This window comes from Notolepis coatsorum, assembly GCF_963971535.1.
Source record: "Notolepis coatsorum genome assembly, chromosome: 14".
Classification (NCBI taxonomy): Eukaryota; Metazoa; Chordata; class Actinopteri; order Aulopiformes; family Paralepididae; genus Notolepis; species Notolepis coatsorum.
The window spans coordinates 70,976,753-71,000,972 of NC_140178.1; the positions used below are offsets into that span (position 1 = coordinate 70,976,753).

Sequence of the window (24,220 nt, forward strand, 5' to 3'; positions counted from 1 at the left end):
CGTCCACGACCCTGACCTTCTGCCTCCACGTCCACGACCCTGACCTTCTGCCTCCACGACCCCGTCCACGACCCTGACCTTCTGCCTCCACGACCCTGACCTTCTGCCTCCACGACCCTGACCTTCTGCCTCCACGACCACGACCCTGACCTTCTGCCTCCACGACCCTGACCTTCTGCCTCCATGACCACGACCCTGACCTTCTGCCTCCATGACCACGACCCCGTCCACGACCACGACCTTCGTTGCCAACCTCAGCTCCACGACTTGCTCCATGTTGTCAGAAACTGCCATTCAGGTTTCTAAGCAGCCTTTTATGTCGTGGTGAAGAGATGATCAATTGTATTGCAATGCTACTCACCTGGGCAAGGTTGTTGAAGGTAATGAGACATTAGTACAAACACCTGTTGAATTGATTTAGTGATCTGCATTTGTAGTAATAAGCAATTGAACATAATAATAACATAATATTAGGTGGCAGTATTCTGAGAATGGAGCATATGATTTGAGTTTTGCACTTTGAATTTCAGCATAGGATGTAATGTCTTAAGGTAAGAATTCTGCAAGTCAGTTTAGCACTTTGCATTCAGAGTTTTGCACTCTATGTAAGCATAGCATTTAGTATCTTAAGAGTATGAATTTTGAAAGTTTTGCATTGCATATTTACATTTTGAGTTTTGTACATTGTACACAGTCAAAGCAATCATATTGGCACTCACTTACCACGTTCCAAAGTATATGTCAGAAGTTATTTGTGGTGTTTTGTCGCCCCCTGTAGGCTATCTGTGTGTACACATGGAGAAGGATGAAAGCATGGGCACCACGTTGGTCTTGACCTGGGTGCCCAACTCTCGCATCCAGAGGCAGGATGAAGAAGCACTGCGCTACATCACGCCCGAGAGCTCCCCCGTACGCAGGAACGCACGGCGCAGAGGCCGCAGGTAGGCCTGCAGGCTCACTAAAGGGTGTTTCATAATAACTTATTAACCCTTTCACTGCCACACGACAGAAGGTTAACCCTTTACTATCACACAACCGGTTGTGTGATAGTAAAGGGTTAACCTTCTGTCGTGTGGCAGTGAAAGGGTTAACCTGTGTATTGTCACTGTGAAAGGGTTAACCGTTTGGTAGTGCGGCAGTGAAAGGGTTAAAAGGGAACAACACCCACATTAAGAATTCAAATATGTTATTTTCATGGCCTCAGAAAGGTCAATATTTGTGTTACGCTGCTGGCCAGTATGTCTACGACCATACCTGTATCACTGTACATATTGGTATTAAATGGTGCATTTATATAGCACTTTTATCCAAAGCACTTTACTATTTGTTCCTCACGTTTTACCCATTAACTCACACATTCACACACCAACGGCTGAGGCAACCATGCAAGGTGCCAACCTGCTCACCAGGAGCAAATTAGGGGTTAAGTGTCTTGCTCAAGGACACTTGGACACACTGCCTGGGAGGAGCGGGAATCGAACCGGGAACCTCAGGATTACCAGACGACTGCTCTACCTCCCGAGCCACAACTATGTACATACATCTGATTAGCGCTACACCCAGTAGTACTATTTTATTTTTTTTAATCACCTGTACATTGTACTATTGCACTTTACTGTTACATTTGCATTCTGGTTGGATGCCAAACTTCTTTTCGTTGTACTGTACTTGCCGTATAATAACAAAAGATTTTAATCTAATCTAATGAGTTACTCTCTAACAAAGCCAGAAACCAGAGAGGTAAGAAACAAACGGGAGCTGCTCCATAGACAATGAATGGGAGACTGATTTTGTGGACCCACAGAATGTTTGTTTTCTTTTTTTTATACACAAATGAACGTTATTCTATAGTAGTGTTCTCAGTTCTGAAGCAGAAACTGTATCCCTATACACAGAACATTCCCCTGGGTGCTCTGGGTCATTACAATAACATAATTCCCAATTCATTGTCTCTGGAGCAGCTCCAGACTTTATACTTGATGACATCACAAGTTTTGAGTTTTAGCACTCTGGTTTTTGGATTAGGGAGAGAGTTGTTTGCTTTCACTAATGTTTTTGGACCAGAGGAATAACATGTATGAATTCTCAAATCGGGTGTAGTTCCCCTTTAATATGGAAGTGAGAGGAATGTCAGGCTTATGATGTCCTTCATCGCACATATTCCAGAAAATATCTTACAATTATACTGCACACAATCAAAGCACTAGGGTCAAACAGGTGAAGACCTAAGAGCTTGTTCACGCCTGCCTTGTTTAGTCTGGTTGAATCCAACCCTGGAGCGTTTACCCCCTTGGTGCTCTTTGTTTGGGGAGGTGTGCACATGGTCATCAAACATGGGTCTGCACCAAACAATCTTGGTCAACCTCTATGAGGTGGTCCCAGTCTATTACCTCTATGAGGTGGTCCCAGTCTACTACCCCTATGAGGTGGTCCCAGTCTACTACCCCTATGAGGTGGTTCCAGTCTGCTCCTTCTATGAGGTGGTCCCAGTCTACTACCTCTATGAGGTGGTCCCAGTCTACTACCTCTATGAGGTGGTCCCAGTCTGCTCCCCCTATGAGGTGGTCCCAGTCTGCTCCCCCTATGAGGTGGTCCCAGTCTGCTCCCCCTATGAGGTGGTCCCACTGGTCCCAGTCTGCTTCCAACTGGACCAGGAGCGGCTCGTTTCCAGGTCAGAGAGCGAGCGGGAAGTCTTGCCGTTAATGAATGGTTGTCTTTGTTGACAATCTTTCCTTATTTTTTATATTCCATATTCAGGATTTCCATCCTTCAGAAACGCACTCCAGTGATGTATATCTTTATTCCATGCTTATTTACAGAGTTCATACATTATAAAAGATGAACAACACAAGAGCGCTTCAGCCAGTCAGTCCATTGTGCACATTCTTTAACGAGTGTGGAGTTAACTTATTTCCTATGGATGGAAATCTGGAGAAGAAGGTTCAGTTGTTCATCTGTCTGGACCTTATCTTGCTATAACCACTAACCAGCACCCCTATGGATCTGCACTGTGGCTCTTTGATTTAAAGTGGTGACAGGCTCCTCATAATCTTGGAGATGTTTTATTTGAATGAAGATGTTTTATTTTAATGAACAGATTAAAATACAGAACAGATTAATTCCCTTCCATATATTTCAAAACACGATCTTACAATCGATATTACAATGTTACAATCTGGTAATCATTATTCATAGTGTATTCTGCCTATAGTTTTGACCCTCAAAACCTCATAGCATTTGCTCAACTTTGCTTCACCATGGGCTGAAATTAAATATTAAAAAAATCTAAACCAAAACATCGCCCAGATCAAGAAGAATGTGTTTGGGCATATTATCATAATGATAACCACCAACAAGTCTCTAAAACTGCCTAAACTAACTGTGAGGAAGTGGATTTCCAAGACTGTAGAAGGTTAACGTAAATAACTATATATAAAAAAATAAGTCAAGTCCAAGTGAAATGTAAAAGTAATACGAATAATAATTTATGAATAATATAAAATATCAACCAACCCTACCCCCTCCAGACCCCACTCCCGCCCCCCACCGGCCCAGGAGGAGGAGGAGGAGGAGGAGGATGAGGAGAGGAACATCACGGCTACAGCCACCAGTGAGAGCCAGAGCCTGGTGGGACTAGAGTCCGGTGTGGAGCCCTCTCTGCCCCAGCAGCCACTCTGCCCGGCGGGGGAGGAGGGTGACGAGGGCTCCTGCGAGCTGTCTGACGAGGTGAGCCGGGACAGCACCATGGGCTCCGACTCCGACACCTTCTCCTCCCCATTCTGCCTGTCGCCCGTCAGCGAGGCCCTCTGCGAGAGCAGCGGCTCTGTCTTCCTGGACAACGAGAGCAGGTCAGTGAGGAGTGTTGGTCTGTGTGTCTGTGAGTGCAATGCATGTATAGATGTACTCTGGCTTGTACATAACTTGTGAAGACTTCTATTCACCCACTTTTGGGTTGAGAGAACATTTTGAACTTGTTGTGCGAGTACGTTTTATTTTTTTTACTGTTTCGTCCAATTGGACAGCACCTTGCCTCCTTATTATTATTATTATTATTCATCTTTTCCTATATTTCTTTTTATATATATATATATTCATATTTTACCCCCCCTTTTATATAGCTTCTCTCTCTTGTCCTTGAGTCTGAGAAAGGCGCTTCTCTCTATAAATTTAATCTATTATTATTATTATTATTAAGTCGACGAGGAACGTTCTGCTGAATATTCACTCAAAAACTGGGCAAGCTTTGTGATTGGCCTCTTATCCACACACGAAAACAACGCAAAACTTGTTTTCGAGTTTTATGTCCCGCCATCAGGTCATGTGACTGTTTTTGTGTTGTCACGTGGACGGAGAGATTTTTCAAAACACTGTTTGAGAAGTTGTTCTTGAAAACTGAGGGGGGGAAATGCATTTTTTGAAATATCCGTACGTGTGGTTGTGGCCTAAAACATGCAGGGAGTTCCCAAAAGAGTGTTCACTTGGGAGTTTTCTGTACTTCATTGCAAAAAGTAGTTTTTCTTTTCTTTTCTAGTGTTTGAGTTGAGGTGGGTCATGTTCATGTTGTGAGGGTTAGGGAATGAATGCAAGTAAAAAGTGTCCTCACAAGTACAATGCAAAGACGTGTATTTGTGTGCCTGCACGTGCATGCATAATATGTATAGGTATGTTTATTATGCGTTTGTGAAAAGAGTCTACAGTGCTGCTACTCTCTATAAACAGTCTACACTGCTGCTACTCGTTATAAACAGTCTACAGTGCTGCTACTCTTTATAAACAGTCTACACTGCTGCTACTCTATATAAACAGTCTACACTGCTGCTACTCTATATAAACAGTCTACACTGCTGCTACTCTATATAAACAGTCTACACTGCTGCTACTCTATATAAACAGTCTACACTGCTGCTACTCGTTATAAACAGTCTACAGTGCTGCTACTCTTTATAAACAGTCTACAGTGCTGCTACTCTATATAAACAGTCTACACTGCTGCTACTCTTTATAAACAGTCTACACTGCTGCTACTCTATATAAACAGTCTACAGTGCTGCTACTCGTTATAAACAGTCTACACTGCTGCTACTCTTTATAAACAGTCTACAGTGCTGCTACTCTATATAAACAGTCTACAGTGCTGCTACTCTATATAAACAGTCTACAGTGCTGCTACTCTTTATAAACAGTCTACAGTGCTGCTACTCTATATAAACAGTCTACAGTGCTGCTACTCTCTATAAACAGTCTACACTGCTGCTACTCTTTATAAACAGTATACACTGCTGCTACTCTATATAAACAGTCTACACTGCTGCTACTCTTTATAAACAGTCTACACTGCTGCTACTCTCTATAAACAGTATACACTGCTGCTACTCTATATAAACAGTCTACACTGCTGCTACTCTTTATAAACAGTCTACACTGCTGCTACTCTCTATAAACAGTCTACACTGCTGCTACTCTCTATAAACAGTATACACTGCTGCTACTCTATATAAACAGTCTACACTGCTGCTACTCTTTATAAACAGTCTACAGTGCTGCTACCCCTTATAAACAGTCTACAGTGCTGCTACTCTCTATAAACAGTCTACAGTGCTGCTACTCTATATAAACAGTCTACACTGCTGCTACTCTTTATAAACAGTCTACAGTGCTGCTACTCTATATAAACAGTCTACACTGCTGCTACTCTATATAAACAGTCTACAGTGCTGCTACTCTATATAAACAGTCTACACTGCTGCTACTCTATATAAACAGTCTACACTGCTGCTACTCTATATAAACGGTCTACAGTGCTGCTACTCTATATAAACAGTCTACACTGCTGCTACTCTATATAAACAGTCTACAGTGCTGCTACTCTCTATAAACAGTCTACACTGCTGCTACTCTTTATAAACAGTCTACACTGCTGCTACTCTATATAAACAGTCTACAGTGCTGCTACTCTCTATAAACAGTCTACACTGCTGCTACTCTATATAAACAGTCTACAGTGCTGCTACTCTCTATAAACAGTCTACACTGCTGCTACTCTATATAAACAGTCTACACTGCTGCTACTCTTTATAAACAGTCTACACTGCTGCTACGCTCTATAAACAGTCTACAGTGCTGCTACTCTATATAAACAGTCTACACTGCTGCTACTCTCTATAAACAGTCTACAGTGCTGCTACTCTATATAAACAGTCTACACTGCTGCTACTCTTTATAAACAGTCTACAGTGCTGCTACCCCTTATAAACAGTCTACAGTGCTGCTACTCTCTATAAACAGTCTACAGTGCTGCTACTCTATATAAACAGTCTACACTGCTGCTACTCTTTATAAACAGTCTACAGTGCTGCTACTCTATATAAACAGTCTACAGTGCTGCTACTCTATATAAACAGTCTACACTGCTGCTACTCTATATAAACGGTCTACAGTGCTGCTACTCTCTATAAACAGTCTACAGTGCTGCTACTCTATATAAACAGTCTACAGTGCTGCTACTCTCTATAAACAGTCTACAGTGCTGCTACTCTATATAAACAGTCTACACTGCTGCTACTCTATATAAACAGTCTACAGTGCTGCTACTCTATATAAACAGTCTACAGTGCTGCTACTCTATATAAACAGTCTACACTGCTGCTACTCTATATAAACAGTCTACAGTGCTGCTACTCTATATAAACAGTCTACACTGCTGCTACTCTATATAAACAGTCTACAGTGCTGCTACTCTATATAAACAGTCTACAGTGCTGCTACTCTATATAAACAGTCTACACTGCTGCTACTCATTATAAACAGTCTACAGTGCTGCTACTCATTATAAACAGTCTACAGTGCTGCTACTCTCTATAAACAGTCTACAGTGCTGCTACTCTCTATAAACAGTCTACAGTGCTGCTACTCTATATAAACAGTCTACACTGCTGCTACTCTATATAAACAGTCTACACTGCTGCTACTCTTTATAAACAGTCTACAGTGCTGCTACTCTATATAAACAGTCTACACTGCTGCTACTCTATATAAACAGTCTACAGTGCTGCTACTCTTTATAAACAGTCTACACTGCTGCTACTCTATATAAACAGTCTACAGTGCTGCTACTCTATATAAACAGTCTACACTGCTGCTACTCTATATAAACAGTCTACAGTGCTGCTACTCTATATAAACAGTCTACAGTGCTGCTACTCTTTATAAACAGTCTACACTGCTGCTACTCTCTATAAACAGTCTACACTGCTGCTACTCTATATAAACAGTCTACACTGCTGCTATTCTATATAAACAGTCTACACTGCTGCTACTCTATATAAACAGTCTACAGTGCTGCTACTCTCTATAAACAGTCTACAGTGCTGCTACTCTATATAAACAGTCTACACTGCTGCTACTCTATATAAACAGTCTACAGTGCTGCTACTCTTTATAAACAGTCTACACTGCTGCTACTCTCTATAAACAGTCTACACTGCTGCTACTCTCTATAAACAGTCTACACTGCTGCTACTCTATATAAACAGTCTACAGTGCTGCTACTCTATATAAACAGTCTACACTGCTGCTACTCTATATAAACAGTCTACAGTGCTGCTACTCTATATAAACAGTCTACACTGCTGCTACTCTATATAAACAGTCTACAGTGCTGCTACTCTATATAAACAGTCTACACTGCTGCTACTCTATATAAACAGTCTACAGTGCTGCTACTCTTTATAAACAGTCTACACTGCTGCTACTCTATATAAACAGTCTACACTGCTGCTACTCTATATAAACAGTCTACAGTGCTGCTACTCATTATAAACAGTCTACAGTGCTGCTACTCTATATAAACAGTCTACAGTGCTGCTACTCTCTATAAACAGTCTACACTGCTGCTACTCTTTATAAACAGTCTACACTGCTGCTACTCTCTATAAACAGTCTACACTGCTGCTACTCTCTATAAACAGTCTACAGTGCTGCTACTCTCTATAAACAGTCTACACTGCTGCTACTCTCTATAAACAGTCTACACTGCTGCTAAACAGTCTACAGTGCTGCTACTCTATATAAACAGTCTACAGTGCTGCTACTCTATATAAACAGTCTACAGTGCTGCTACTCTATATAAACAGTCTACAGTGCTGCTACTCTATATAAACAGTCTACACTGCTGCTACTCTCTATAAACAGTCTACACTGCTGCTACTCTCTATAAACAGTCTACACTGCTGCTACTCTCTATAAACAGTCTACAGTGCTGCTACTCTCTATAAACAGTCTACACTGCTGCTACTCTCTATAAACAGTCTATACTGCTGCTACTCTATATAAACAGTCTACACTGCTGCTACTCTCTATAAACAGTCTACACTGCTGCTACTCTCTATAAACAGTCTACAGTGCTGCTACTCTATATAAACAGTCTACAGTGCTGCTACTCTATATAAACAGTCTACAGTGCTGCTACTCTCTATAAACAGTCTACAGTGCTGCTACTCTATATAAACAGTCTACAGTGCTGCTACTCTCTATAAACAGTCTACACTGCTGCTACTCTTTATAAACAGTCTACACTGCTGCTAAACAGTCTACAGTGCTGCTACTCTATATAAACAGTCTACAGTGCTGCTACTCTATATAAACAGTCTACAGTGCTGCTACTCTATATAAACAGTCTACAGTGCTGCTACTCTATATAAACAGTCTACACTGCTGCTAAACAGTCTACACTGCTGCTACTCTATATAAACAGTCTACACTGCTGCTACTCTATATAAACAGTCTACAGTGCTGCTACTCTTTATAAACAGTCTACACTGCTGCTACTCTATATAAACAGTCTACAGTGCTGCTACTCTATATAAACAGTCTACACTGCTGCTACTCTATATAAACAGTCTACAGTGCTGCTACTCTCTATAAACAGTCTACACTGCTGCTACTCTCTATAAACAGTCTATACTGCTGCTACTCTCTATAAACAGTCTACACTGCTGCTACTCTCTATAAACAGTCTACAGTGCTGCTACTCTATATAAACAGTCTACACTGCTGCTACTCTATATAAACAGTCTACAGTGCTGCTACTCTATATAAACAGTCTACAGTGCTGCTACTCATTATAAACAGTCTACACTGCTGCTACTCTATATAAACAGTCTACAGTGCTGCTACTCTATATAAACAGTCTACAGTGCTGCTACTCTCTATAAACAGTCTACAGTGCTGCTACTCTATATAAACAGTCTACAGTGCTGCTACTCTATATAAACAGTCTACACTGCTGCTACTCTATATAAACAGTCTACAGTGCTGCTACTCTCTATAAACAGTCTACACTGCTGCTACTCTTTATAAACAGTCTACACTGCTGCTAAACAGTCTACAGTGCTGCTACTCTATATAAACAGTCTACAGTGCTGCTACTCTATATAAACAGTCTACAGTGCTGCTACTCTATATAAACAGTCTACACTGCTGCTAAACAGTCTACACTGCTGCTAAACAGTCTACAGTGCTGCTACTCTATATAAACAGTCTACAGTGCTGCTACTCTATATAAACAGTCTACACTGCTGCTAAACAGTCTACACTGCTGCTAAACAGTCTACAGTGCTGCTACTCTATATAAACAGTCTACAGTGCTGCTACTCTATATAAACAGTCTACACTGCTGCTAAACAGTCTACACTGCTGCTAAACAGTCTACAGTGCTGCTACTCTATATAAACAGTCTACAGTGCTGCTACTCTATATAAACAGTCTACACTGCTGCTACTCTATATAAACAGTCTACACTGCTGCTAAACAGTCTACACTGCTGCTACTCTATATAAACAGTCTACACTGCTGCTAAACAGTCTACACTGCTGCTACTCTTTATAAACAGTCTACAGTGCTGCTACTCTATATAAACAGTCTACACTGCTGCTACTCTATATAAACAGTCTACAGTGCTGCTACTCTTTATAAACAGTCTACACTGCTGCTACTCTATATAAACAGTCTACAGTGCTGCTACTCTATATAAACAGTCTACACTGCTGCTACTCTATATAAACAGTCTACACTGCTGCTACTCTATATAAACAGTCTACAGTGCTGCTACTCTATATAAACAGTCTACACTGCTGCTACTCTATATAAACAGTCTACAGTGCTGCTACTCTATATAAACAGTCTACACTGCTGCTACTCTATATAAACAGTCTACAGTGCTGCTACTCTTTATAAACAGTCTACACTGCTGCTACTCTCTATAAACAGTCTACACTGCTGCTACTCTATATAAACAGTCTACACTGCTGCTACTCTATATAAACAGTCTACACTGCTGCTACTCTATATAAACAGTCTACAGTGCTGCTACTCTATATAAACAGTCTACAGTGCTGCTACTCTTTATAAACAGTCTACAGTGCTGCTACTCTCTATAAACAGTCTACAGTGCTGCTACTCTTTATAAACAGTCTACAGTGCTGCTACTCTATATAAACAGTCTACAGTGCTGCTACTCTATATAAACAGTCTACACTGCTGCTACTCTATATAAACAGTCTACAGTGCTGCTACTCTTTATAAACAGTCTACAGTGCTGCTACTCTATATAAACAGTCTACACTGCTGCTACTCTATATAAACAGTCTACAGTGCTGCTACTCTTTATAAACAGTCTACACTGCTGCTACTCTATATAAACAGTCTACAGTGCTGCTACTCTTTATAAACAGTCTACAGTGCTGCTACTCTATATAAACAGTCTACACTGCTGCTACTCTATATAAACAGTCTACAGTGCTGCTACTCTATATAAACAGTCTACAGTGCTGCTACTCTATATAAACAGTCTACACTGCTGCTAAACAGTCTACACTGCTGCTACTCTATATAAACAGTCTACACTGCTGCTAAACAGTCTACACTGCTGCTACTCTTTATAAACAGTCTACAGTGCTGCTACTCTATATAAACAGTCTACACTGCTGCTACTCTATATAAACAGTCTACAGTGCTGCTACTCTTTATAAACAGTCTACACTGCTGCTACTCTATATAAACAGTCTACAGTGCTGCTACTCTATATAAACAGTCTACACTGCTGCTACTCTATATAAACAGTCTACAGTGCTGCTACTCTATATAAACAGTCTACACTGCTGCTACTCTATATAAACAGTCTACAGTGCTGCTACTCTATATAAACAGTCTACACTGCTGCTACTCTATATAAACAGTCTACAGTGCTGCTACTCTTTATAAACAGTCTACAGTGCTGCTACTCTATATAAACAGTCTACAGTGCTGCTACTCTCTATAAACAGTCTACACTGCTGCTACTCTATATAAACAGTCTACACTGCTGCTACTCTATATAAACAGTCTACACTGCTGCTACTCTATATAAACAGTCTACAGTGCTGCTACTCTATATAAACAGTCTACAGTGCTGCTACTCTTTATAAACAGTCTACACTGCTGCTACTCTATATAAACAGTCTACAGTGCTGCTACTCTATATAAACAGTCTACACTGCTGCTACTCTATATAAACAGTCTACAGTGCTGCTACTCTATATAAACAGTCTACACTGCTGCTACTCTATATAAACAGTCTACAGTGCTGCTACTCTTTATAAACAGTCTACACTGCTGCTACTCTATATAAACAGTCTACAGTGCTGCTACTCTTTATAAACAGTCTACAGTGCTGCTACTCTATATAAACAGTCTACACTGCTGCTACTCTATATAAACAGTCTACAGTGCTGCTACTCTATATAAACAGTCTACACTGCTGCTACTCTATATAAACAGTCTACAGTGCTGCTACTCTATATAAACAGTCTACAGTGCTGCTACTCTATATAAACAGTCTACACTGCTGCTACTCATTATAAACAGTCTACAGTGCTGCTACTCATTATAAACAGTCTACAGTGCTGCTACTCTATATAAACAGTCTACAGTGCTGCTACTCTCTATAAACAGTCTACACTGCTGCTACTCTTTATAAACAGTCTATACTGCTGCTACTCTATATAAACAGTCTACAGTGCTGCTACTCTCTATAAACAGTCTACAGTGCTGCTACTCTATATAAACAGTCTACAGTGCTGCTACTCTATATAAACAGTCTACAGTGCTGCTACTCTATATAAACAGTCTACAGTGCTGCTACTCTCTATAAACAGTCTACAGTGCTGCTACTCTATATAAACAGTCTACAGTGCTGCTACTCTATATAAACAGTCTACAGTGCTGCTACTCTCTATAAACAGTCTACACTGCTGCTACTCTTTATAAACAGTCTACACTGCTGCTAAACAGTCTACAGTGCTGCTACTCTATATAAACAGTCTCCAGTGCTGCTACTCTATATAAACAGTCTACAGTGCTGCTACTCTATATAAACAGTCTACAGTGCTGCTACTCTATATAAACAGTCTACACTGCTGCTAAACAGTCTACACTGCTGCTACTCTATATAAACAGTCTACACTGCTGCTACTCTCTATAAACAGTCTACACTGCTGCTATTCTCTATAAACAGTCTACAGTGCTGCTACTCTATATAAACAGTCTACAGTGCTGCTACTCTCTATAAACAGTCTACAGTGCTGCTACTCTATATAAACAGTCTACACTGCTGCTACTCTCTATAAACAGTCTACAGTGCTGCTACTCTATATAAACAGTCTACACTGCTGCTACCCTCTATAAACAGTCTACACTGCTGCTACTCTCTATAAACAGTCTACACTGCTGCTATTCTATATAAACAGTCTACACTGCTGCTACAGTGGCGTCGTTTCAGTAAAAGCCAAGGTATGGCAATTAGGGAGGGTCGGGGGGTGAAGGGGGGGTTCCCCCCTTTGTTGGATTTTTTTTGTCAAATCAGTTGCGCAATAGTCACTTTTGGTGAGTTGTTTCTATACAATTCACTTATATGACATTTAGGTATGACACAGGACTACACAAGCATTTTTAGTATAGAAATGTGTCAACAGACTAAAGCAGGGAACCACAATATTTTGCATACAAATTATGCAGAATGTAATATCATAACTGTCTATTATTTTTCTTGCAATTGAGCCAATTTTCCTTAGGTACGGTTTTGAGGTGCGTGTTCAACAGAATGTAGTATCAAAAACACGTTCACAAAAAGTATGGGTTACTGAATGCTGAACTGCACTGTTATAATCACTAAGCCATTGTAAGACCGTACCTGGCTGTCCCTGTATCACTTGTCTCTGCTGTCCTTTGATTAAAAAACGTCTATGTCCATTTTCCAATTTCTTTGTGGCATATTTGAGTTAGTCACCTATAGTAAAAGTCACCTAGTAAAAGTGAGATAATTGACAATATCAAAACATGCTAGGGCTGTACCGAATGCGTGAATATTAAAGGCAACCAACTTGTGTTCAGCTTTTCGTTCAGCGTTTCTCTGATTGGCCACACGGCCAATCAATCAATCCACTAGCACACGCCCTTGCGGCAAGAGAGACGCGGCAGGAGCGCTGGTCGAACTGTACTACAGCGGTGTTCTGTTGTGTGACTGTACTAAACTCTTCCACCACATGACCGACATTTGACATACAGTACACCTCCTATCTATGTTGGGATTATGTTTGGTCATGACAAAACAATAAAAATCGCTACTGTTAGTAATGCTGCCACCACCCACTTCAATGACAGAGCTCTCATATTTGCGAATGCATAAACGATATCTTAAATTATGGCGATGTGTCTAATATGGCTGTCGCGAAGTCATTGATAAGCGACAGCCATATTAGACACATAGACATAATTTAAGATATAGTTTATGCATTCGCAAAATATGAGAGCGTGCCGCTGTCATTGAAGGACTTCCTACAACAGAGCACCGCCGCTGCTGCTGCTGAAGCTGTATCAAGCCGGCGGCGGCGCACGGAAGCCGGGGATAAACCACCGCGTCGCCCCGCTGGCGCTTCAGGCTCAGCAGCCTCCACGGGCGAAATAACATATAACGTTACAGTTCCACACTGATGTACAGTGAGTGTCTAATATGGCTGTCGCGAAGTCATGCCTCTCCCTCTGACAATATCATAATGATGTGTTTTCTATATTATATGCACAATCATTCATCTAAAAAATTGTATGGGCTTTGATTAAACATGTAACCTACACCTACTATAACTTACTGTACCTCTGCTTCCTACAGCACAGCAGGTAATGGCGTTAATCAATGGAACGCGAAACATAATAACGTTACGCTTTCTAGTTCAGCGCATTTCATAACTGTATGGGCTTTGTTTATACACGAGTGAATCTGGTAGTTGGTTGTTAAAAACGCGAAACATAATAACGTTACGCTTTCTAGTTCAGCGCATTTCATAACTGTATGGGCTTTGTTTATACACGAGTGAATCTGGTAGTTGGTTGTTAAAAACGCGAAACATAATAACGTTACGCTTTCTAGTTCAGCGCATTTCATAACTGTATGGGCTTTGTTTATACACGAGTGAATCTGGTAGTTGGTTGTTAAAAACGCGAAACATAATAACGTTACGCTTTCTAGTTCAGCGCATTTCATAACTGTATGGGCTTTGTTTATACACGAGTGAAACAGCAGCCCAACACAAGTGCGTTGGAACAGCAGCCCATGGTACACAAGTTGGTTGCCCGCGCTGCCGCTCGCTTGCGCTCCTTGGATTTCATTTGGGACGTGGGACGACTGCGCTTGGGGGCGGGGGGGCGCGGCCAATCAGAGAAAAGCCGAACACAAGTTGGTTGCCTTTAATATTCACGCGTACCGAATAGTTCAAAGCTTCGTTCATAATGTTGACATTCGAAATCCAAATCAACATAAATAAAATTGTAATATAAAAATATATATATATATTTTTTTTTTATTTGCCAAGGTATGGCGAGTGCCATACCTTGCCATACCAGAACGACACCCCTGTGCTGCTACACTCTATAAACAGTCTACACTGCTGCTACTCTATATAAACAGTCTACAGTGCTGCTACTCTATATAACTCAAAACCTGTGCCTCTCAGCTGTGTGATGTGCTCCAGTTCATATTCAATATGAGCCTGAGGCTGCATAGAGTCCCGACACTGTGGAAAACCTCCTGTGTGGTCCCTGTCCCCAAGTGCCCGCGTCCCAGCACGTCCAAGGACTACAGGCCGGTGGCTCTAACCTCTCATATAACGAAGACCATGGAGAGGTTAGTCCTGGAGCAACTCCGCCCGGTGACCAAACCCCACCTAGACCCACTCCAGTTCGCCTACCAGCCCCGACTGGGGGTAGAGGATGCTGTCATCTACCTGCTGAACCGAGCCTACACTCACCTAGACAAGCCGGGGAGCACTGTGAGAATCATGTTCTTTGACTTCTCCAGTGCTTTCGACACCATAAGGCCTGGGCTACTGGGTGAGAAGTTGGAGGCGATGCAAGTAGAGGCCCCCCTGGTGTCCTGGGTTGTGGACTATCTGACGGGAAGACCACAGTACGTGCGCCTACGGAGCTGTGTGTCAGACAGACTGGTCAGCAACACCGGGGCCCCGCAGGGGACAGTCCTCTCTCCCTTCCTCTTCACTGTCTACACCAACGACTTCCACTATCGGTCAGAGTCCTGCCACCTTCAGAAGTTTTCTGATGACTCTGCGATAGTGGGATGTATAAAGGACGGTGACGAGAGGGAATACCGGGAACTCGTAGCGGACTTTGTCACATGGTGCGACAAAAACCACCTGCAGCTAAATGTGGCGAAGACCAAGGAACTGGTTGTGGAGCTGGGGAGGAGGAGGAGTGCACCCGTGACCCCCGTTTCCATCAGGGGAGTTGATGTGGACATGGTTGAGGTGTACAAATACCTCTGTGTGCACATCGACAACAAACTGAACAGGTCAAAACATGCAGAAGCACTATACAAGAAGGGCCAGAGCCGACTCTACTTCCTCAGAAGGCTGAGATCCTTCAATGTCTGTACAAGGATGTTGAGGATGTTCTATGAGTCGGTGGTGGCGGGCGCCTTCTTGTACGCTGTGACCTGCTGGGGCAGCGGACTGAGAGCAGTGGACACAACCAGGCTGGATAAGCTGGTCAGGAAGGCCAGCAGCGTGGTTGGGGTTGAGCTGGACTCTCTAGCGAGGGTGGCGGAGAGGAGGAGCCTCGCTAAGCTCCAGGCCATCAGGGAAAACCCCACCCATCCACTATACACAGACTTGGCTGACAGGAGGAGCATGTTCAGTGCTAGGCTCACACTACCCAAATGCAGCACTGAACGGCACAGGAAGTCCTTCATTCCAACAGCCATCAGACTATATAATGCATCACTGTGCCTCACTGCATCACTGAGCACAGAGCGGCAGCTCAATAGTGGCAGGAGGACGCGACTAGCGGCCTCCAGGCTCCACAACAGGGGGCAGCGACGGCTGCCAGACATTGATCTAAGTCTTATTGGAACCCAAGGAGGAAAATACACTACCTAAAGCATACTGCACCTAGTTACACTGAATACTGGAATATATATTTCATATTTCACTTAGTTAGATTTAAATTATAATTATATTGACCAAATTGTTTACCCCATGCTCAGTATATTCTTACTGTATTTATTTCTGTATATTTTATTTCATTTCATTTTATCCTATTTTATTTTACTCTACTCTTATCCTAGGCAACTTGATTTGATTTGTGTTATTATTCTAATTTGTGACCTGTCCTGTCTAAATGTTTAAATGTCGAGCGATTTGCAGTGTCTAATTTGAAGTCTAAGTTGATGGAAGTACAACATGCTTTTTTTCTCAAGGTGGGCTGCAATTGCCCTAAGCCGCCACATGGTGGAGCCAAAGAGAAAATAATTGACGCTAGGGGCGCTGGTTCATGAGGCTGAGCTGGGGACCCACTGTACATATCTGAGAGGAAGTGGGAAGCAGGTAGATACGATTCAACTAGAAGTTATTTGCACTTTGCACAAGAGAGGTCCCCACACAATTAAAGGGGACATGGACATGGAAAAGATGGGTAGTATTTGTATGGATTTGGCAGTCTGAAACATTATTTAGGCACTGGAATGTATATATTCTCTCCCCGCCGTATGTATATTTCTCTCCCACCCACCCACCCCCTCCTAATGTACAGTCCCCTCCCCATTTATGTATATACTCTGTCAGGATCTATGGGTAACAGTACTGTATATTTGAATACTGTATATGTCACAAATGTATCGGTACTAAATACCTGTATGTCCCTATGCCATAAATGTCATGTATGTTGAGTATGTCATAAATGTCAATATGAATTGAAAATGGGGGACCCTGATGTAAACACGACAAACGTCTTTCTCTGGTCTGCATCCTCTTAACAATTGTGTGTATTGAGCCGTACTGTATTGTACCCATTCTGCAATCTGTTAAATAAAGTTTTCATTCATTCATTCATTCATTCATTCTGGCACTGAATTACATAGATACTTTGGCCAGGGTTTGAAGTCTTCAGAATAGTAAGTCTAAACAAGTGGTTCATAATTATTGCACTTTGTGATGTCGCAAGCAATACATTTGCTTTATTTGATCATTTATGGTACTCTTGGGTGTGGGGTAGCCAGGCAGGAAAGGAAATTATTATTTTAGAATGTGGCCATCATAAAATGGTGTGTTGAATACAGGGGAAGAAAGAGGTGCTGGAAGAAGCAGCGTAACCAACGCCTTCCACAGACTCGAGGAAGCCCTGTAAAATGACAGTAAAGAAAGACACATAATATGACTCCTTTTAAATATCTTGTCTTCAAATGGGTCTTAATGTAGCAGGTGGCTTCATCCCAAAGGCATTTATGGTACTATCTTCCTCTGTGTCCTATGAGGGAGTTGAACCCACAACCACAGCTTTGCCTGAGACCACACTTTAATCGGGGGAGCCATCTGGACAGCGATCGTGTTGCTTTGCTGACCCCACGGCCATTCCCCTTACGACTCCCTCCGAGCTCCTTTCCCACACACCGCTATTTGGCCTGAAACACTGCCGAGAATGTGTGTGTGTGTGTGTGTGTGTGTATGAGAGAGAGAGAATGTGATAGAGTATGCGTTTGTGTGTGTGTGTGAGGGAGGGAGAGAGAATGTGTGTGTGTATGAGAGAGAGAATGTGATAGAGTATGCATTTGTGTGTGTATGTGTGAGGCAGGGAGAGAGAGTGTGTGTGTGTGTGCACGTGCGTGCATGTGTTTAAGTCTATTAAACACTCTCAGAGCCCGGCTTGCTGTAAGTGCAGGCGGAGTGTGTGACTTGGCAGCCATTTCTCCTTCGCTGCCCCTAACCTTTACTAAGCCCTTCTCCTCCTCCCTCCATCCCTCGTTCCCTGATGTTAGTTTTTCTCTCCACCTCTCTCTCTGTGTTTGTCCTCTGTGCAGGTCTCCCGCTTTTATTTTTCTCCTTTCGTTCTTTTTTATTTGTTATATCTCTTTCTCTTTCTTCATCTCTTCCATTCTTTCTACCCTCCTGCCTTCGTATTCCATCCAAATCTCTCTCCGTTTGCGTTCAGTGTTCCATACCTTTCAGCTATCTTCTCTCTCTCTCCCTCTTTCTCCCTCTCTCTCTCTCTCTCTCTCTCTCTCTCTCTCTCTCTCTCTCTCTCTCTCTCTCTCTCTCTCTCTCTCTCTCGCTTTCCCCCAATTAACTTCAATACAACATTTCCAAGGCTTCAAACACAGTAGGTGAATATGATCAATGTAAAAAATTTAATAAAATAAAAGAACTCTCTGTCTTTCTCTTTATCTCTCTCTCTCCTTCCTAAAGCTTTAGTACCTTTTGTCTTTTCTATTCCATTTCTCCATATTGTTCCTTTCTGTTTTCTACCTACTGTATCATCTCTCTCTCTCTCTCTCTCTCTCTCTCTCTCTCTCTCTCTCTCTCTCTCTCTCTCTCTCTCTCTCTCTCTTGTCCTTCTCACCACCCCCTTTCCCCTCTCCTTCCTACGGGCCTGTGTGTGTGTGTGTGTGTGTGCGAAGCCCTTTGATTCTCCAGTGCTCCCGGGGTTGTTGTGCTGGGCTGTATGTCAGCTCTCCGGATTAGAGGAATGAGGAGAGCGGAGTGGCGTCCAAAAAGCCCCTGGAACCCACTCAATCTCTCTTTTCTCTCCCTCTTCTCTCCCTCGCTTTAATTGACACTGTTAAAGGGGCCAGGAACTGGAAACATGTCACTTGGAATCACTCAGTAGAGGGAGGGAGGGGGGAGGGAGGGAGGGAGGGAGGGAGGGAGAAAGAAAAGGGAGAGAGAGAGGATGTTACTGCATGTTTTAACGGGTCTATTATAAGTTTATGGTAGTGTAGTAAACCACTGTTGCTTGCATTGCGTTGTCCTGTTGGAAAGTTTTATTAAGGACCCTATCCTTATAAAAGGTTTGATTTGCGTTTCTCAGCTAGATTTTTCTAGATGATACAGGTTTGAAAGGACAACGAAAACCTCACCTCAAAATGTTATTTAGGCACTGGGGGAAATTACATAGGTACAGTACTCCTTTCTGTTTGGCCAGGGTTTGAAGTCTTCAGATTAACAAGCCTAAACAATTATTATTGCACTTAGTGATGTCACAAGCAATCAATTGGCTTTAATTAATCAGTTAGCTATGTAATTATTGGAGCCAGGAATACTGCCTATTTAATGTACTGCTCAGTTTGTTAAAGTTCTTTTTATTCTTGTGTGTGGGGTAGCCAGGCTGAGGCAGGACATTTCTTAAGGACCCTATCCGTATAAAAGGTTTAGTAGTATATGACTTGTGTTTTCTCAGCTAGATTGTTTAGGCAATATGGGATTAAAATTACAAGAAAAATTCACTTGCAAACTTAAAGGAAAATCCTATATGGTATTCTTTTTGATATTTCCATTATATACGGTATACATATTTTGGACTGGTACTGTATATCTACTATCTTATCAAGCTCTGATGTCTGTCAAATCCACAAACTGCGATTAGAACTGAACATTCTAATGGTGATGTCACTGGCTACTGGCCATTGAAAGCTATTGAGTTGTAGAACTGTAAGATAGAATTCTGAGAAAGCTATCCAAAAACATACCACTGAAAGGGTTCAAATGAAAGTCTTGTGAATATTTGTAAACATGAACAGATGTATTCCAGTGCTAGGCACCAGAGAATGGACCCATTTCAAACCCCACCCTCTACTCTTGATTCTCCAATCACAACTATTGCTCCCCTCTAACCACAGAAATCAACAGTTGTGATTTAAGGATCAAGAAAAGAGGCCTGGGCTTCAGATAGGTCAATTGAAGCTCTACCTTACTCTGTGATGTCACCAAGAGACAAAACTGCTCCATTGACAATAGAGGACAGAATGACTTTGTGGATTTACACAACATTTTGATTGAGCGTTTACATCCAAATGAACTTAATTTCATTGTAGCAGCTACAAGTAAAATACGTAATATGAGGTGTTGAGTGTCCAAGCGAGGTCCTCGGAGATGCTCAACCTCTGTCCTGTTGATATGGGCAGGGGTGTGCACGCCGACTCTAGTCTTCCTGAAGTCCACCATGAGCTTCTTGGTGTTGAGGGCCAGGTTGTTGTCAGCACACCATGCGACCAAGTGCTGGACCTCCTCCCTGTAGGCCGACTCATCATTGTTTTTGATGAGGCCCACCACCGTTGTCATCTGAAAACTTGATAATGGTGTTGGTGCCATGTATAGGAGTGCAGTCGTGGGTGAAGAGGGAGTAGAGAAGGGGGCTCAGCACACGGCCTTGCGGGACACCGGTGTTCAGGGTGAGGGTGGAGGTGAGATTGTCTATCCTAACAAACTGGAGTCTGTTGGTTACGAAGTCAAGTATCCAGTTGCAGACAGAGGGGTTATCCCTTTCACTGCCACACTACCAAACGGTTAACCCCTTCACTGCGACAATACATATAAGGTTAACCCTTTCACTGCCACACAACAGCAGGTCACTGCCACACTACAGAAGGTTAACCCTTTACTATCACACCACCGACGGTAAGGGTTAATGTTGAGGTCCTTGGTTTCCACAAGGGCACCAGGTTTGGAGATGAGTTTCGAGGGGATGATGCTGTTGAATGCTGAGCTGAGGGGGGGGGCGGAATGTAGTGCTGAGGAGATGGCGTCCTCCATGCTCCTGTTCTCACAGTAGGCGAATTGGTGATTGTGAGGTGAATTTGAGGTGAGCCAGAAACCAGCCTCTTGAAGCACTTCATGATAATAGGGGTGAGTGCAACAGGGTTGAAGTCATTGAAGCTTGTGGCAGAGGAGTGTTTCAACACTGGCACGATGGAGGTGGTTTTAAAGCACACTGGGACAACTGCCTGGGCTAGTGACAGGTTGAAGATGTCAGCTAAGACCTCGGCCAGCTGCTCAGCGCAGTTCCTGAGCACATGGCTGGGGATGCCATCAGGGCCAGCCGCCTTATGTGCATTAGTCCTGCTCAGTGCAGTACACACATCGGTGGGGGAGAGAGTGAGGGGTTGGAGGTTAGCAGGGAGAACAGCCTTGGTTGGCACCTCCTGGTTCTCCCTGTGAAAGCGGGCATAAAAGCTATTGACCTCATCAGCCGCCATCTTGGCTCTTCACTTGTCAGGATAACTTCTCTTGATAACCTTGATCATTTGTAAAAACGTATACATTTTCAAAGCTCATTAGAATAAGATATCTGAGATCTGGGTAGATTTCCTGTTAAATTAGGCCTACCTTCTTCATCAAAATGCATTTGATCGCCCACTGACAATCTATGTCTATTAAAGGTGCTGTATCGCAGATTCAGCCACTAGATGTCACTAGCATCTCGGACCAAAACAAAGGGGCACATACAGTCTATGCTTCGGCCAAACACCTCCCCCTCCCTTTGCATTCTCAGCAAAGTAATTATCAAGGAAGTATTTCTAAGAAACTATGTATTGCCTTAAATGTTGTCAAACATATTTTAGTGAACCATTTAGGTGAAAAAAACGGTTTACTTTGAGCGAGGCATCATGTTTTCCTGGTTCCCACAACCGAGGGAGCATGCGTAGAGGCGTCTGGCTCACGCAATTCAGATCAAGCTGTCAAACTAGGCGTTGCAGATCAAATCCCCTTTTTTCCCCCCCTATTTCCCTAGCCCTATTTTTTGTCCAGATTGTGAAGCGACCTTGGGTTCTATGAAAGGCGCTATATAAATTTGATCTATTATTATTATTATTATTATTATTATTATTATTATTATTATTATTATTATTATTATTATTAACACTTTGACTGCCGGGACACGTCTTTTCACGTCTTTGCTGGCCATGCTAAAGTTGCCGGGGGACGCTGTACAGCGTCCTTATATCAATATTTCAAAAATCTGCGATCGGATTCATATTCCCCCTCTGCTGGCCTGAGATCCACCAGCAGGACCCACTGAGCTCTCTGGCGGTTCAGGAGCGCCATCTGGTGGCCGATCGGCGCAATCGCCACACAGGATGTTGAATAGAGGTTGTCATGACGACCGTAGTACTTCCGGGCGCTCGCTATGGTTCATGGGACTCTGGCTCGTCACGCTACACGGTGATCGATTGGCAATAACTCGATAAACAACATGATTTGGACGTATATACCATTATACAAGCTGGAGATGGACCGGGTAAAAATATATCCCATAATGATAAAATTTCTACTCGACGATGATCGCCCAACGGCGCGCGGAGACTGGGGTGAGTTTTAGCGTGTAACGTTACCGTCTTAGATACTAACTGCTATTATCAACATTTGACCCACATTAGATGATTGGTATAACGCTGCCCACGGAATTATAAACGCCCCCTCGCCCATCCGGTCAACATCAGATGACGTGTAGTAACTTCTAGAAGTACGTCTAGTTGGAATTTTTTATATCGCGCTGATTGCCATCAAACTGTATTTCATCATCAATATAATGCATTTGGGGCTATATATCACGTTCTGGAGAAAGCTGCAGAAAGAGATGAAAACATACTTATACATTAGACCATACTTTACTATGAATATGTGAATGAAAAAGTTTAACGTTGCTACACAATGAACAATACATAGGACTTTGAATGGGCCCTAATAATGGCAATGTAGCAATAGAATTTAAAAAGTTATAGCCCTGCAAAGAAGGGGACTTTCTCCATAGACAAATAGCGCTGGCAATCTATGGTATATCATTAATTTAACCCAAGGCAACCAAAGTGTTAAATATGAATCAAGAAGTGTCCGCATAAATCTTTTTTTGTCAGAAACATATTTTAGGTTGAAAAGGGGGTAGTTGACAAGTGAGCAAGTCGTCATTTTCTTTTTGAAAATGGGGAAATGAGAAACGAGGAACTATCAACTAGCTTATCGTTTATCCAATCAGGTGCATTCCACACGGGGAAATGGGAAGAGGGAGGGCCAACAGTTTTACAGGGAGGGACTGGAATAGGGAAGCTGGAATAACAAACACTGAGGGAGAGTGACGTCGTTCTCTGCTCAGGACATCATTACTTCACTACATCTTTACATAGCAAATAGTTATTTGCTGCTATATTAATGTTCAAAATGTTGAATATACTGGTAGAATCTTTAAAACAAGGGGCAATATGTAATCAAAATGTAAACAAATGAGTCCTGTCACTGCGTTGGCTTTGATGCAGGAGATTACATTTGTAATTGTTTATGAACAATTATTGAAAAAAATATATATATATATATATCAGCATTTTGAATTAGGCTTATTTTTTTTTATCCACAAGCCAAACCATTATCAAATCTATATGCATCCTCCCCCCTCATTGCCTCCCTGTTCTCCCCAGGTCAGGGTGCAAGGGCCTGGGGGTATCTGGGGACCTGTAGCCCCTTGGTGCTGGTTCTCAGAGCGATGCCACAGCTTCTTCCCCCAGGAAGGGGGGGGGGGGGGGGGGGGGAGGAGAGAAGGGGAGAGAGGGAGAGAGGGAGAGAGGCGGCGTTGACGGAGGTTGTAAAAACAGTTTTCACTATATTAGTAGATGCTTGCATCACTATTAAGGAGTATAGTACAGTACTTACTATACAAAGGTCCACACTCTGGAAGAGCTTGAGTCATTCTTCTTACTTACTTCTTTTTTCATATAGTTTGTGTATTTTTCTATTCAGTGAAGAAACCCTGACAAACGGCACATTTCTCTTAATCAGGCTCTTGTGAAGGAAATAAAACAACAACATTTAAGTGGGTTCCTAAGAAACAGCCACGTCTGACCACCATCGCAGTGTCTCGC

The 24,220-nt window shown here is 42.4% G+C and overlaps 1 protein-coding gene across 1 annotated transcript in view; it reads left to right on the forward strand.

Moving 5' to 3' along the window:
- Nucleotides 1–24,220, forward strand: part of tbc1d16 (TBC1 domain family, member 16) — an 81,328-nt gene that overhangs the window by 24,652 nt on the left and 32,456 nt on the right. The window contains exons 3-4 of the mRNA XM_084328962.1: nucleotides 779–941; nucleotides 3,528–3,848. Of these exons, the coding sequence (XP_084185088.1) occupies nucleotides 779–941; nucleotides 3,528–3,848 (484 nt within the window). The remainder of the gene's footprint in view (nucleotides 1–778; nucleotides 942–3,527; nucleotides 3,849–24,220) is intronic.